The 16,399-nt window shown below is 42.3% G+C and overlaps 1 protein-coding gene across 1 annotated transcript; it reads left to right on the forward strand.

The window, feature by feature from the left end:
- The first annotated feature begins 3,175 nt into the window (after nucleotides 1–3,175).
- Nucleotides 3,176–5,636, forward strand: LOC139301485 (zinc finger protein 703-like). The gene is made up of 2 exons (XM_070924899.1): nucleotides 3,176–3,455; nucleotides 4,072–5,636. Exons 1-2 carry the CDS (start codon nucleotides 3,213–3,215, stop codon nucleotides 5,611–5,613), a joined length of 1,785 nt encoding a protein of 594 aa, XP_070781000.1. The 5' UTR covers nucleotides 3,176–3,212; the 3' UTR covers nucleotides 5,614–5,636.
- Nucleotides 5,637–16,399: the final 10,763 nt, after the last annotated feature.

The following is a 16,399-nucleotide window of genomic DNA, read 5'->3' on the forward strand; positions in this document are numbered from 1 at the left end:
GCATGTAATGTGTGAGTAGGTCATATAACATATAATTGTAATTTGATTCTCAACTTTGGAACTACATTTCCCATCATTTAGGGGCTTTGGGAGACCTAAACAGGAAGTAATGTTGCCGTGGAGTCCATTAGTTAGCTGTAGGCTACAACATGAGCCCTGATTTTCAGCCTATATTTGTTCACATTTTTTACATTAAAAGTATGCCGAATTAGCTATTAGCAGTTTCTGTTTGCAGTGTACTCATGGATGTACAGACAACTGTCACTGCATTACTTTGATACTGAGGAAAACTTAAAAACGTGAGGATTGTCAGGCAAGTTCTGGAGTCATAAGGAGTATACATTTTTTATAGGATTTCTGACAGATTCATGGACGTTTAGTCACCGATATTATGAGATAATGATATCCTATGGAAATGTAAGTCACACTGAATCTAAAAATATGTGTATTATGTCAGTGCATATTTTGGCAAATTGGCACCATTAAAAGTATGCCAAATTAGCTACTAGCAGTTCCTGTTTGCAGTGTACCCATGGATGTACAGACAACTGTCACTGGATTCTTTTGATACTGAGGAAAACTTAAAAAATGTGAGTATTGTCAGACAAGTTCTGAAGTCATAAGGAGCATGTTTTTTCTATGATTTCTTACACATTTATGGACGTTTATTGGAGATAATGATATCCTGTGGAAGTGGAAGTCGCACTGAATCTAAAAATATGTGTATTATGTCTGTGTGTTCAGGTTTGACTTAGTCGTGTCCCCCAGATCGACTACACATTTTGAGCAAATTGCAGCTCACTTCTCTCTGTGTTGGAACTGACACATGACCCTTTGCTATGAAAAACATCTGGACTAGTAAACCCCTTTTGGTGTTTGCCGAGCCTGCACTCATCTGCTTGTTGACAGCAGAGTGAAGGATGACTCATGTGACCATATGACTTATTTCCACCTCTCGCTGACTTTGTTCTCTGCACCATTACACTCACAAAAGAGCATTTTTAGTTTTAATAAGGGGTTTACGCTCCACATCCCAGTACACTCAGAGTATCCCTCTCTGTGAAGTTGTTAGTGGACTCTTCTCTGCCTTAGATCTATTTTTTTTTTTTTTTCATGAGCTGGAAATTATGCAATCTGACATTTTGTGCAAAGTTTAGTTTTCCACATATTCATGATTTAGACTGACCTTTAAGTTTAAACACTGCCTGGTCATATGTCAAACATTTGATGTTCAGCATCTTAAAACTGCATTCTGAGACTGAACCTTATGATTCAACGCTCGATGATGATTTGTCTGTGATTAGTCTTTGCTACTGAAGCCCAAACCTCGTGTGAGACCAGATCTCTTCTTGTAGTCACGGTTAACATTTTGGGGCAAATACGCACAAATTTTATGCTTTTTATTTCTGCATCTCCTGATCAAGCAAACAATCTGGACAGTACAAGTTTGGCTTGCAGATAAATCGGTCCAGAATTTTAGGCCGATAATTTTCCGGTTTATGAATACCCAAAATATGGATGTTAATTATTTTGCCCACTGATAAAAATTCATTATTTGTTGGGATTATTTTGGCCTTTGTGTAAAATTGCAATATTTGGGACGGTTGGTAGTATAAAGATAAACAGGCTGTTTCTGTGTGAAGATGCCCTGAAACGACTCATTAAGTACAGAAAGCAGAATTACAATAACTTATGATTGAAATAAAGGCCAAAAAGCACATTCAATAAAATATAATACATACAAGTATCACATGTTTTTCCTGATAACAATTGAGTTCATGACCCAAAGCTATCCCCATACCCAGTATATATATATTTATTGTTGAAATTATTATGCTGCTGACCTGGACTTTTATGTTTCTCAGAATACAAATACTCAGAATATGTGAGTATAAATGCTTGAAATACATACTGCCTATTTTTTTAGATTCTATATAACAATATCACATTTCTGTCAAAATGAGCAGTGAACTAGCTAATGCAATAAAATCACACCCCAGAGGCAGTGGTGTAAAGTAACTAAGTACATTTGCTCAAGTAAAGTACTTTTGTGAAAGTACAATTGTGAGCTACTAATACTTTACTTGAGTATTGCAATTTTATGCTACTTTATACTTCTAATCCACTACATCTCAGAGGGAAATATTGTACTTTTAACTCCACTAAATGTATTTAACACTGATATATATTATGTTGTAGGGCTTTATAGGGTAGCACTTAATTAATTATGTTAGACTATAGTAAACACTGTCGTGGAATGTAAATTTACTCAAGTACTGTACTTTAGTACAACTTTGAATTACATTTTATGCTTCTTTATACTTCTTCTCCATTACATTTTGCAGGCAAATATTGTACTTTTTACTGCACTACATGTATTGGATACCTTTAGTTACTTTGCAGATTGAGATTAATAATACAAAATACAAATCCAGGTGGAACATTAAGTAGTTCAGCTCCACCTTTACTAGCTGTACCATTAAAATGATTTACACATGCATCAACAAGTAGTACTTTTTCTACTTTAAGCACTAAAGATAGAGATACTAATACTTTTGTAATTGTACGTAAGTAAGAGTTTGAATGCAGGACTTTTCTTGTAACAGAATATTAAGTAAATAAGAATAACAAATAAAAAGAGCTGAGTATTTCTTATACTCTGAGTACTGAGTACTTATGTCAAAGGAGTGGAGGGTTTGTCCCTCGGGGGATGCCGTCGCTCCGCCCCCCTGCTCGTCAGCCCCGCCCACCTCGCCCCTGATGCGGCCACCCAGCGGACACTTTGAAGTCCTGCCTGTTGTGATCAGTGAGCTGCTGAAGTCCGGACCGAAGACAGCAGCGGGACGTTTCCTCTCGACACTGGGAATCTATAAAGTACACTCTGCTCTTTTAAGCCTTTACTGAAGCGCCATTTGTACCCGCTGCAGCTCTAAACAGTGGACTTTTTTTGCTTGTTTTGGTTTGGAAACCTGTATTTGGAGTATGATCCGTGTCGGAGGTGAAGATGCTTCAGACGAACTGAGAGGCTTCTCCGTCCTTCGGGACATTTAAGGACGTCCAGCTGTGTGTGTGTATGGGAGGGGGGGTTTCTTTATTTTTCGTGGACATGACTGGTGTCTGCGTGGATTATATTTAAACCTGTAAAACACTATTTTTTTTTGTTTTTGGACTAAAAGTAACGCACGTCTCCAAAGCGCAGCGCCCTCTCTCCAATGAAATATCTCCCTTCCGGATCAGCTGCGGATCGACTAAGTACGCGGATCGAGCTCAGTGACACCAGCGACAGCAAGAAGTCTCGTCCCGGTGCTGTGGTCTCTTTGTTGACCCCTCTGGACCCACTTCGGCAGGCAAAGCGGCTTCCTATCCGAGTTATCAAGATGTTGACTGCGCACACTGGACACTTGCTACACCCGGAATATTTACAGCCTCTGACGCCCGCACCAGTGAGCATAGAGGTATGACAGGATTTTAAAATATATTGTAATTTATGGAGGACTAGTTGGGCTCTGCGGTGTGGTGAAAATGTAAAGGTAACACCTAGTGTTATGCACTGTCATCGGTTATGATAACAAAGACAAAATCCTAATTTAAATTCCTCAGTAGAAGACAAATATGTCTCCGACCTTATATTTAACTTCGACTTAAAGGAGTCATGAGTGTGACACAAATTACATAACAGGTTCGGGATCTTTAATCATAGGCTATTAACCCAACTTAATTATATGTTTGAATTAGTCGATTGACAGAAAATTAATAACTTTTTTAACAAACAGAGCGTTGTTGACAAAACATAGTTTTTTTCATCTAATTGTCGATTTTCTTTCGTTTCGTTTATGAAATGTGAAAAGAAAATACCCTTCACAGCAACAGAGTCAAAGGCGATGTCTTCAAATGTCCAAAACCCCTCACAAGTCCATCTTAAACTGATAAATGACAAAGAAAAGCAGCAAATCCCCAGAGAATATTTAGCGTTTTTATAAAATATCTTTGCTTGAAAAATGACTGAAACGATCAATCCATCATTAACTTTTCACAACCTCAGAGCTAATCAGAATCTGTATTTTGTTGTAGCTGGACGCCAAGAAGAGTCCACTGGCCCTGCTGGCACAGACCTGCTCTCAGATTGGTAAACCAGACCCTCCGTCCTCCTCCTCCAAGCTGGGCTCCTCCTGCAGCCAGGGGGACAAGGAGCCCAGCAGTCGGTCATCCGCCTCCAGCCTGAAGCTTGGGGAGCACCGCCCCTCCCTGGAGGACAAGTGCAGCTTCAAGCCCTACAGCAAAGGCGGTGGAGACAGTCGCAGAGACGGAGTCACAAGCAGCAGCTCCAACAGCAGCAGCGATAAAGTCGGGTTCAGGGTACCCAGCAATAATGTTACCGCTAATGGAAATTCAACCAATAGCCAGCAGTCCTACCCGCCGCACGCTGCTTCACCCAGCTCAAGAGCCAGCAGCGGCACCCCACCGGGACACACTCAGCAGCAGCCGCCGCCTCACAAACAGAGCCAGTCTCCTGGTGGACAGACCGCATCACACTCCCAGACAACGAACGGAGAAACTGCACGCGAGCAGGGCAGTCCTACCAGCACGAGCAGCAATAACAATCACCCCAAAAAAGACGCTGATGTAATCAAGACCAACTCGGACAGTCCGCACGACGCAAACTCCAGCCACGTCCGGGCCAGCGCAAACTGCAGTAACGGCAGCTCAGAAGGCGGCTCCCACCACGAGGGGGGTAAGGCAGAGTCTGCGCAGCCTAACCTCGGCCCTGGACGCATTACACCCATTTCTCCTTATAAGACAAGCCAGCCACTCTTCCCCCTGCCCTCCTCTAACATGGGCTACCACGGTTCTGTAGTGGGGGCTTATGCAGGCTACCCGTCTCAGTTTGTTCCCGGGCTGGATCCGACAAAGTCGAGCCTCAGCATGGGAGTTCCAGTAAAGCACCCGAGCTCCAGCCCTCTCACAGGTGCCTCCCCTCCGTCCTTCATGCAGGGTTTATGCAGGGACCCCTACTGTCTAAGCTACCCGAGTGTATCCCATCTCGGCGGAAGCAACTGCAACTCCTGCATCCACGACCCGTCATCCACCCTGAAATCAAACTTTCCCTTGGTGTATCCCTCCCACCCGCTCCACTCCCTCCACCAGAGCTCTCTGTCCTCCAGCGTGTCCTCCTCCCTCTCACATCCCCTCTACACATACGGCTTCATGCTCCCCAACGACCCCCTGCCCCACGCCTGCAACTGGGTCTCAGCCGGGGGGCCGTGCGACAAACGCTTCGCCACGTCAGACGAGCTCCTGGCTCACCTCCGCACACACACAGCGCTGCCGGTGGGAATGGACAGTAAGCTGCTCTCTGTTTCCTCCTCTGGACCCGCCTCCTGCCACCTTCACCTCCCCCACCAGAGCAGTCCAGGCTCCATGCCCGGCTCCCTCCCCCTCAGGGCTCCCCCCAGCCTGGGTTTAGCTCGCTATCACCCTTACAGTAAGGTCCACCTGCCCCCCGGACCCTCCTCCATCTCCCTGCACTCTCTGCCCAACACAGGCCCGTACTACCCTCATTACGCTCTCTACAGTCAAAGACTCGGATCTGCATCTGCTCTGGGCTACCAGTGATACACATCTGCTAACATGTTTAAAGGAATGGTTCGACATTTTGGGAAATACACTTATTTGTTTTCTGGCGGAGAGTTAGATGGGAGGACTGATACCACACTCTTATCTCTCTCTTAAATATGAAGCTTAGCTTAGCACAAACACTGGAAACAGGGGGAAACCGCTAGCCTGGCTCTGTACAAAGGTACCAGCACCTCTAAAGCTCACTAATTAACACGTTATATCTTGTTTCTTTAATACATTAGAAGTGTAAAAAGGACAATTCGCAGTTTCCAGGCAACAAGATTGGACTCCAGGAAGTCCAAGAAATAGTCCAGCCCATAACCCCTCGTAAAACAGCAGCTTGATGTTTTCACACTTAAGTTTGTCTTGACAATGAGCTTCAGAGGTTGCTGGTAGTCAAATCTTGTTACAGATGGACAGAGCCAGGCTAGCTGCCCCCCCCCCCTTTCAAGCCTCTGTGCTAAGCTAAGCTAAGCTCACCTTCCATTTAATGGACAGATACACAAGCGGTATTATTCTTCTCATGCAACTCTCCGCCAGAAAGCCAGTAAGTGTATCTTCTCAAATGTCGAACGATTACTTCAAGCTTGTACTTAATCGCGGCAAGTTGCTGCTTCCTCTGACTTAAGACTGGATTCAAGTCCTGGATTAGACTTGAGTGCATCTTCACCCTTTCTTTATTACATTATATATGAGATTTCTAATCATGCTCCTGAACATCAGAGGACACATGTGGCTCTTGCATGTCTGCACATCGCCGGGATACTTTTGCAACAGAAATGACTGCCCTTAGGTGAATCTTGCCGCCCTGCGGGTGTGGCAAATTGATGGTTGGACGCTGTGTAATGGCGCTTGGATGTTCAGGGTTCTCGCTGCAAATGACGATGATTTAGTGCAGAAAACATGTAGTGTGTAGCAGGGATGGCAATAAGCTGCAGCCGTGGACCGATGTGAGTCTGGCCACAGTCGCTTTCTCCCTGCGAGAGATGCATGTAAGCTTGACACAGCACACACTCTGAACAGTTTATTCAGCCCTTTGGTTTGTGATGATTTGTTTTGGTTCTCTTATGTTTTGTTTATTCCTACTGAGAAGTTGTATTTATTTTTTACCGGGAACTCTGGCTTTCATGTTTACCATTCAAATCTATTCTCATTTTACAATCCTCTGAGCAGACGTGTGGGAAGCCCGATGACAGATGTTGAATAAGTTTCGTCTTAACACTTCTTGGATAATGAATGTTGAAATCACATCTCTCTCTCTCTCTCTCTCTCTCTCTGAACTCCTCAGCCTTTTTGATTTTTTTTTTTATTTTGACAGCAAAAATCAATAAAAATGAGATGTGATATTTTTTGTAAAAATTGGTGGTACCCTGTGGTGGTATCCGGTCAAAGGGGAGGTCATATTTTGTTAAATAAATCACACTGAAGATGTATATTCTGTTGTCTTCATTTCTATGGTTCTCGCCTGATATTGTCAGTTTTTCATGAGGAAGACGCGACAGGAGATACGATCATCAAGTTCCTCTTATGAGCTTTATTCATTTTCATACATTGAGTTGAACAGCAACTTTTGGTTGATTTTATTGACTTTCTGGAGGTAATGGTGAATAAGGTGTGTTGAGGTTCAGTGCAGAGAGGTTGAGGTGGTGGTTCCCAGTTGGAAATAATCCATACACAAACACCATCTTACATCTCATGTCAGGAAAATGGTGAACAAGAAATATTTCCATAACATTTTCTCGACCATTTCTACCATTTGCCACTTTTCACAGCAGCTGAATGCAACACTGTGAATGCCTTCCAGGAGAAAGAGAGAGAGTCTTTATCTCTGTATTTAAACAATATCACCCCCCCCCCCCTCTATGGTGGCCGGCCGTTTGAACTATAAAACCGTTTTGACTCCTGTCGTGGTCGGACAACACGTCCTGCAAACCAGAAAATAAACGAGGGAGTGAAAGGAAGATGTAAGCAGCCTGGCTTTGATGCTAAGCGGTAAATAACCAGTGGCTATTTTTTAAGAGTCACATGATTGATGACTTTAGGTGTGTTTTACTTTGGCTTATTTTCCACCGTGTCGACGGTGCCTTATAAGCAGACCAGAGGGATACAGCTCACATTCCTCTGTTCTGCAGTAAATGCAGTGTCACCTTAAAGCAACAGCGTCCTTATTTTAACGCTTGTGAGTTTTGTGTTTTGAAAACAATCTGGACGCAGAGGCAGTATGGAAAAGTCCAATCTATCTGGATGTAACGTATACATACTGTAAGATCCTGATAAGCATCAGAGCCCAAGTGCAGCTTCCCGTATGCGTTCAAGATGACGTCCCGACAGTCGCTCAAGTTACCACGGCTGTCACATGATTGGCAGCGGTAATATGCCATTTCCTAGCAACATGACACTGTGACACTCTGTGGCGAAGTATAGATGACCCACGCTGGTCACTCACAACTCTGACAAGGGGACCCACAGGGGTCAAAAACAGCCAGTCCCTGCTGTAACAAGAGAAAGCGCTCCCCTTTCAGTGGTCTGAGATGCTGTGATGGGTTGTCTGAGTTCGGCGGGAGGGCACGAGATCCTGGAGGCCCATTCTGGAGGTCTCACGTTGCCAGATATGGCCCAGAAAACAGACACACTTAGTTTGTTAAGTCTAAGAAATGAGTGGGCTGTTGTCACATGCTCCTGATAGTCAAAGTCAGTCTTGGAGTTGATCTTAGAAGATATTTTGTGGGAGGATTCAAGTGCACTTTTGCTTTTCATGTATTTTCAGTCAGCTGTGTTTACTGTAGCAAAGGTACAGTATAGTGTTGGATTGGGATGCCACCTATTGGTTACCGACGAAACCTGTTTGTTATCTAAGTTCAATCAAAAGGAGGCACCATCTGGTTAAACTGTGTCTTGTTTGTCTCTGTTGATGTATATGTAAGTTAATTTACTTCTTTCTTTGTGAAATGTCAAATGAAAACAAATGAAATATATCATTTATTTTAAAAGGTGGCTTTCATGTGTACGATGGGTCACACAGGTGTGTGTTGCCATGTGCAGAGGACAACTTAAATATCAGGCTACAAAATCATGTGATCCGATTCATATTTGTTGAATAATCAATTGTAAAATTAATTGTACAAACTCAACACTGTTGTGTTAGTTTGAGATGTTGTGGGAACTGTGGCTCAAAGAGTCTTTCTACCACTTTGGTCCAGACTGAAATATCTCAACAACATCTGAATTGATTCCCATCAGATTTTGTGCAGACATTCATGGTTCACAGACTTTATCTCTAGCGCCACCATGACATTTTCAGTTCAGAGTGAAATGTCTCGACAAATATTGGATGGATTGAACGCCATCATCAGGTCAACATTTTAATTTGTCCAAGACTTTGGTTTATGATCTGCAAAACTACTGACATTCCCATCAGCATCAGCTGTGTTTGGTGCTAATTTGCAAAGGCTAGCATGCTGACATGCTAAACTAACATGGTAAACAAACCTAAGCACCGCTACTAGCATGGCTGTAGACTTGTAGTCTTGTTAAAAAGTGAAACAAAAGGTCCGGCCTCCCTCCCCACCACATCATTTTCATACAGTCCCTTTGTCATTCATGAAGCCAATATCAAGGATTTCTTTCTTTTCAACCCTCAATTATTCCCTTCTTTTTGTTTCTGGTCCAAACCCTTATTTATATAAGAGCTAAGATGACTCATCATCCATGCTGTTTTCCGTCACTTATATTAGTTACACACCTCAGAGGGGCCAAAAGTCCTGCTCAAAGGCGACTTAAGGGAGGGAGGGACTTATTCCCACCCACGTTTCCGCAGTTGACCAGAGGACTCATCCTTCACAGAACAACTCTGCTTTCCCTAATCTCTTGGTTACCACAGCCCCGTTTTTATTTAGCACTCTAAATTAAAGCCAGAGTGTAGAGGACATATTTCTGCTGTAATATATAAAAAGTCTCTGGGTATTGTTCTTGGAGGCTGTCTCCCCGGTTGGTCTGAGTGAGTCCTGGGTGCAGCTTGACAGCCCCAGTGATTAATGATGACAGACTGTGGAGCTGCTCCCTCATCACATGACAAGGCTTTAACCTCTCTATCAGCCTAAATCAGTGCAAAAAAAAAAAGGCCACCAGAAAAGAGGGATGAATCTCTTTCCCTTCGCCCTCAGAGATAGCAAAATTGTTTTTTGCATTAAAATCATTAAGCAAGAAATTAGGAACATCTGCCCCGATGCTTCCTCTGAATTGTCTGTGAGTTACAGATAGCCGACTGCTTCCCAGAAATAGACTCCTCTGCTTTCATTTTGTACTCTCTCCAACTTTATCACTTCATCCATCATCCTACTATGTGGGCTTTTCAAGTGGTCCAAAAATAAAGAGGACACAGATGTCAGCCATGCTATACTGATGTTTCTAAACCACCATAAACCCATAACTTACATCCACCCTCTCAGACTGGGAGAAATGTTGAAAATACACTCCACAAAACCACTTTCAAACTGAGCTGCACACAATATGTTGATCCACTGCACTGCTCGTATGTTAAATTACCCACATCCAACGATGAATTAGTCTGCACTTGAGCAGGTATTTTTATTTCTAAAAAGGGCACTGCTAAGATCTATTCCACCTCCTTTTCCTCATGTCTAAAGTAAAAGAAAAAAAACAAAACGTCGACAGAGGGAGTTTAGTGGTGTACAAGAGGGCAAACGCAATTATGGTTTCTTTGCTAATGTGCATGGCCCCAGCTGGTTTTGATCTGGCTGTGCTCTGAGGGCTCCTAGCTCAGTTGTCAGCTCTCATGCATCACAGACTCGGTGCTTAACGGAAAAACGTGCTTTGGCAGGGACCAGCAGAGGCCTGGAGGCCAGCGGGTGCTGGTGGGTTAGCCACATGCAGGGGGGTGGGGGGTGACACCATCCCAATGCCTTCCGCATCTGGATCCTCATGGTCACATTCTCTCATTCCTTATGGTTTTTCACCCTGTTCATGAATGTAGCCGCTGTAATTGGCCGGCGTGACCCAGAGCAGACGCCACGCCACAGACTTGGGAGGTCAGAGAAAAAGGCTCCAAAATACACACACATGGACGGCAACAGAAAGAAAGAAAGTACAAAGCAGAATGAGAAAGAGATGCCTGCATGGAAATAAGCAGACATGATTACTCAAATACAGTCATTAAGGAGGAAATGTTGTTTTTCAGGCTGTCAGGATGATTAATGAGGGACAGAAAATCCACTCAAATGCTGTTGTTTAGTCTAACCAGCAGCCCTGATCTCTGCCACTAACTTACAACAGACAGGATGTGTGTGTGTGTGTGTGTGTGTGTGTGTTGAATCACTAAAATAATGTTAAGCTAAAAGTAAAGTAGAGGTAAGGTGCTATAAAATAATATAGTATTTCACGTTTCCACTCAGAAACCACAACTGTACATGCACTAAGCCCCTTCCCCTGAACAGCGATCGTCCAAAAACTAGCCACAACACCCCTGTCAAGTTTTGGATTTCTCCACGTTTCATATGTGGCTTTAGTAAGAGTGATATTTCATGTATTTCAAATATAGCATTTAAAGAGTTTGGATGGTCTTTCTAAAACCAAAAACACAAGATTGAAAGTGTAAGGAAGGGATTAACTTGTGTGTTTATCTGCTCTAACGTAAGCTGCAATCGTTCGCGTGTCTGGCTAACTAGCTTACTGCCTACGGTGGTAAACGAAAATGAAATGTTTCTTGGCCTTTAAAATGACACACTGCTTTGTGGGGTTACATGTTAGGTTGGAAAAAAGAAAAACTATTCACGATAGCACATTCACTGTGTAGTGTTTCCCCATTTTGTGGGTGAAGCTGGGTCAGGATGCTATCAGAGTTTAAGATAACGTTAGCAGCTCTGTCTTGTTCTTTATTGGATTTGCATGGGGAACCCCAGTCATTATCCGAGATATCTTTACATTTTCCAAACATTTCCATCCATTTTTCCACCAGTTAGTCCTCATCTTAAAAGCCATTTCTCTAGTAACATTAAAAACAAAAACACATAAACAAAGTTTAAATCTCTATCTTGCTCCGAGTATGTGAGGATGCTAACTCTTTGCCTGGGACATGTAGCTTTAGCCTCAGTCTTTTAGCACGATAGCATGTATGTAGCTATCAAGTGAATATTTATGACCATTTATAAGGGTCTTGTTTTAAGGCTCGAGACATTAAAAAGTCATCCGGGGGCAATGACTTCAACCAACTCATTGAGTTAATGTTGGCTTTATTAGCTAGCTAGCTACAGCTGATAAAATCTGGTAGTGACAGTTGGCAGCTGGCAAATTCTCGAAATGAGAAGCCTGTTTTTGTCTGAAATCAAGGAGCCATTGTTTCAAATATTAAGAATTTCAAGAGGTGAATCTGTCACCATTGAAACTGAATTACGAGAATGAAAAGCTTGACAGGCGTAGCAACAACAACCGTCAAACAAAGCTAATTTCACTTGTATGCCAAATTTAGGTTAATAACAAAAAATAAGTCCAGAAATTTGAAATGTGTCAGTATCTGATGAAAGCCTGTTTTCCCTCCTGTGCGCCACTCATTCAGAAATACATTTCATGTTGCGACTGATCACCTGGTCTACAGTGTAACTGTCAACACATTCCCGCAAAATTAGCCTTCTTTGTGAGTTTTCCAGCCCGCTCTGTGCCAAAGTCCTCAGAAAACTCCAGATGTTCCTCAAATCATGCTGGAAGGCTGATAAGGAATCAGCTTTCACCAGATGTCTTGTGCATGGACTCAGTGATTTAGTAGCTGTGAATGATGAAACAGTGTTTCAGTGTCTCACGGCCTGACTGGTTTTAATCATTATGCAAGCAGCTGCGGGTCCGGGTGACGTCATGTCAGCGGATGGGAACGAGAATGAGACGGTACATTCGTTTTTTTTACATTTTTGTGTCTTTGGATATTTGATGCATTTGGACGTGTTTGCAAAAGCCTGACATACAATCACTGGAATGTGGAAATGAAAAGAAGTTGGGCTGCAGCTAACTATTATCAAAGGGGAAAGCTCATTTCTAATAAAGGAGTTGAAAGCTCTGAGAGAAAGCTAGTAAGTAGACCTTGAGTTAGGATTACTTTATAAAACCTTTATTTTCATTGTCTATTAATATACAGATGCCCCCCCCCCCCCCGAATTAATTTGCTAGGTTTTTCTGGTCGTTGAGATCCATTTGAAAGCTCTGGGAAAAGGCTAGTAAGTAGTAGGATTATTTTGTAAAACTTTTATTTCCATGATCTATTCATGTACCGATTATTTTTTTTCCAATTTTCCAATTAATTTAATTAGGTTTATCTGGAACATGAGAGCCAGTTGAAAGCTCCGGGGAAAAGCTAGTAAGTAGACCTTGAGTTCTCTATCAATAAACCATTTTTTTCCCCTTCCAATTTCCCAATTAATTCAATTTGCTAGGTTTAAATGTCCTTTAAGTGAGAGCCCAGCTTGGTCCAACAAACAGTCAAAAACCCTAAAATAAATTTACAAATAGTAAAGCAGTGAATGCCAACATACCAGGCCCCCGAAACTGGAGCAGCTAAATGGAATTCAGCCATTGTTCATTTTATTGTTTACACCTGTGTTTTTCCTACTCAGACAGAAAAATGTTTCCATGCTAACATGTTGATATTTAGCAGGTAAAAGTAGACCATGTTTATCATGTTATGTTAGCATGTTAGCATATTAGCATGCTAACATTTGAAAATTAGTGCTAAACACAACTGGCTGATGGGAATGCTATTAGTAAAGCAAAGTACCGGACAAATCAATATGTTGACCTGATGATGGCGCTAGATGACACATTAAAGATCGCCAAAGTTATTCGGGTCACATGAAAAGTTAAACATGTGAACACACTGTTTCAACGGTACGAGGAGTCAGCATGGTCAGGAGGAGGAGGAGGAGGAGGAGGAGGAGGTGTCTGACAGCACGAATGACTGACACAAACAGTGAGGGAGTTGGACAGATGAGAGCCACAGGGACTGGGAGTGGGGGGCGTATGAGGGTCAACACATCGCCTGTGCATTGAGTGTGGCCCAGCAGCTGTATGCATAGGGGAGCCTTGGCCTCCTGCTCTGCATGTCAGGGGCCATGATTAATGACCTGCAGGCCTTGCTCTTTACCCCCCCTGCCCCCCCACCTCCGCCCCACAGAAGTCACCACAGCCACTGCTCATTTAGCTAATGGACACAAGCCATGGACAGACAGACAGACAGACAGACAGACACAGGAGACGAGGGGGTTACATACGAGTGCACATACATGCGAAATGAAAGCAATTTCCCTCTTACAAAACACCGCTTTTCCAGGCTCCGTGTAATTTCAGGGCGAGAGCGATGATTTCTTAGATTACCGTGCTGCACGGCTGTGTGCCTGTGCAGTGTCGAGGCTGAGAGGGTGCCCGTGACTGTGTACCGGTTCCCAGCTTGTCAGGCAGCTGTCGAGGAGTGATTTATGACCACTAGACTCCAACCTGTCTTCACTGCCAGCTCAGTATTGTTACAACTGACAGCTAATGAGGCCAGACATGCTTTCAAGCAGAGCACTTAACAGGACTTCAATCTTCCCCCGTCACAAGTACCATTTTTGCACTCTCTCACACAGCGCCCTCCTTTCTCTGTGCCTTCCTTGTTCTCTGTCTTTCTGTGGTGGAATATCTGACAGGCTCTGAAAAGGCTTCTGCCTACAGACGGAGATGTTTCTCAGAAGGCAGCAGAAAGAGTCCCATCTTTCACTCAGACACATATACTGGCATAAAGGCTAATGCCTAATTTAATCTAATAAATTGCCCTTTTCACCACGGCTTTAAAGGAATAGTTGTAGAAATGCGCCTGTTTGCTAGAGTTAGATGAGAAGAACGATACCACTCTCACGTCTGCGCGCTAAATGTGAAGCTACAGCCAGGAGAGGGTTAGCTTAGCTTAGCATAAAGACTGGAAACAGAGGGAAACAGCTAGCCTGGTAACAAAATCCACCTACCATGACCTCTAAAGCTCTTCCAGTTTTTTGTAAAATTTATACTGCTTTATACTTTTTCTCCACTACATTTATTTGACACTTATAGTTACTAGTTACTTTACAGATTAAAATGTTTGGTAACACTTTATTTTAAATAATGTAATGTAATTTCCTAATAATTCTGTAGGAAGGTTCTTGTTAAGAACGCATGTAATTTGGTACTAATCATGAGGAAAACAGTAATTTCCTTAACAGAAAAACCTAATTCAAGTAAGTATTCTTTCTTTATACTCCATATACAGTATGTTGAATTGTATGCTTGCCTGTAGACCACATTTAGAATTAATCGGAATTAATCAATTTCTTTTTTTCCCTAAGTACCAAATTACATACTTCTTTCCAAAAAAGGTACTTTACTTTACTTGAGTATTTAAATTTTATGCTACTTTATTCTTCCACTCGACTACATGTCAGAAGGAAATGCTGTACTTCTTACTCCATTACATGTATCTGACAGCTGGAATTGCTTTACAGATTGTGATTTTACAGACAAAACATACCGTCAGTTCATAAGATATGACAGTAGTAGTAGTAAAGTAGTAAAACTGTGCTCAACCTCCACCTGCATCACTAATAATATTCCAATAATATGATATACTAATATAGCCGTATTCTTACTTTAATACTTTCGTACATTTATTTGAGTGAAATCTTGAATAGAAGACTTTTACTTGTCACAAAGTATTTTTACTGATCAGTATTGCTTCCTTTACTTGTGAGTACTTCCCCCCCACCACAGTTATTTGGAGATGTGAGCCTCCCCTTTTCTGTGAATAAGCAGGCAGTTTAAAAACAGAGTCTCTGGCAGCTTTCCAACCTTTAACCCCTTGTTCCTTGTCAGCCGTGATTAATGGCAGACTAACTAGCTGCTAGCTTGCAGTGCCATTGTCTCCTGGATACTTAATGAACTCTGACAGGTCTTTTGCTTCCTGCCCGGAGGCTTTCTTTAAATGGTCCAACAGCGACTCCTGGAGGTCGATGAAGGGAAATAGAGACATCTATTACGATATCATACAAGTGTTTCATGACATTTATAAATAAACTGCACAGTCACATAACTCATGACGTTTTAGTCATTTAGGGTGCAGGTGTCGGGCCTCAATCTAACAATATAAGTGTTCATGTTTTAGACATTTAATACTTATCTTATACTCAGTCAAACTCTGAAGCTCATCTAGCGCCATGCTCAACATCTTCTGTAGATATTCTAAATAAAATCATATGTGTAATAAAGAAATAGCTTTTTTTGTCCCTTTTCAAATGTATTTATTGAGTTTTCTGTTTTTAATTGAACAAAAGAAAGACAGAAGAGGAGAACAACAATTTAAAACGTAATTCTGTTCAGCTCAGCAGACAATAAAGAAAAAGAGAAGAAGGGTTTCCACGTTATGTTAAAGTTGGCGGCCTTTATTATTTCATAGCAACCAGAGACTGTGGGAGCCTTACAGTAAATCCACTGCAGTAGTGTATTTTTCCTCTCTATGATGTACATCACCAATGAGAAGGAGATACTGGATCCAGTTCAAGCTCAGTCCCCAACATGTTCTGCAGGAACAGGACAGTTTCCCATAGTTTTTGTAATTTGGGAAGAGGACCAAAGACAATATGTGAGGCTGCCAGTATTTGTTTAGAAGGCGGGCTTAAATAAGGAGAGATGATCGGCCGATAAAAGCACTCTGTGTGGTATTTTGAGTTGTAATGCCCTCGTTATTGTTATTTCTTGTGTTTTGTTCCAGATATTTGCA

This window comes from Enoplosus armatus, chromosome 18 (assembly GCF_043641665.1).
Source record: "Enoplosus armatus isolate fEnoArm2 chromosome 18, fEnoArm2.hap1, whole genome shotgun sequence".
Taxonomy (NCBI): Eukaryota; Metazoa; Chordata; class Actinopteri; order Centrarchiformes; family Enoplosidae; genus Enoplosus; species Enoplosus armatus.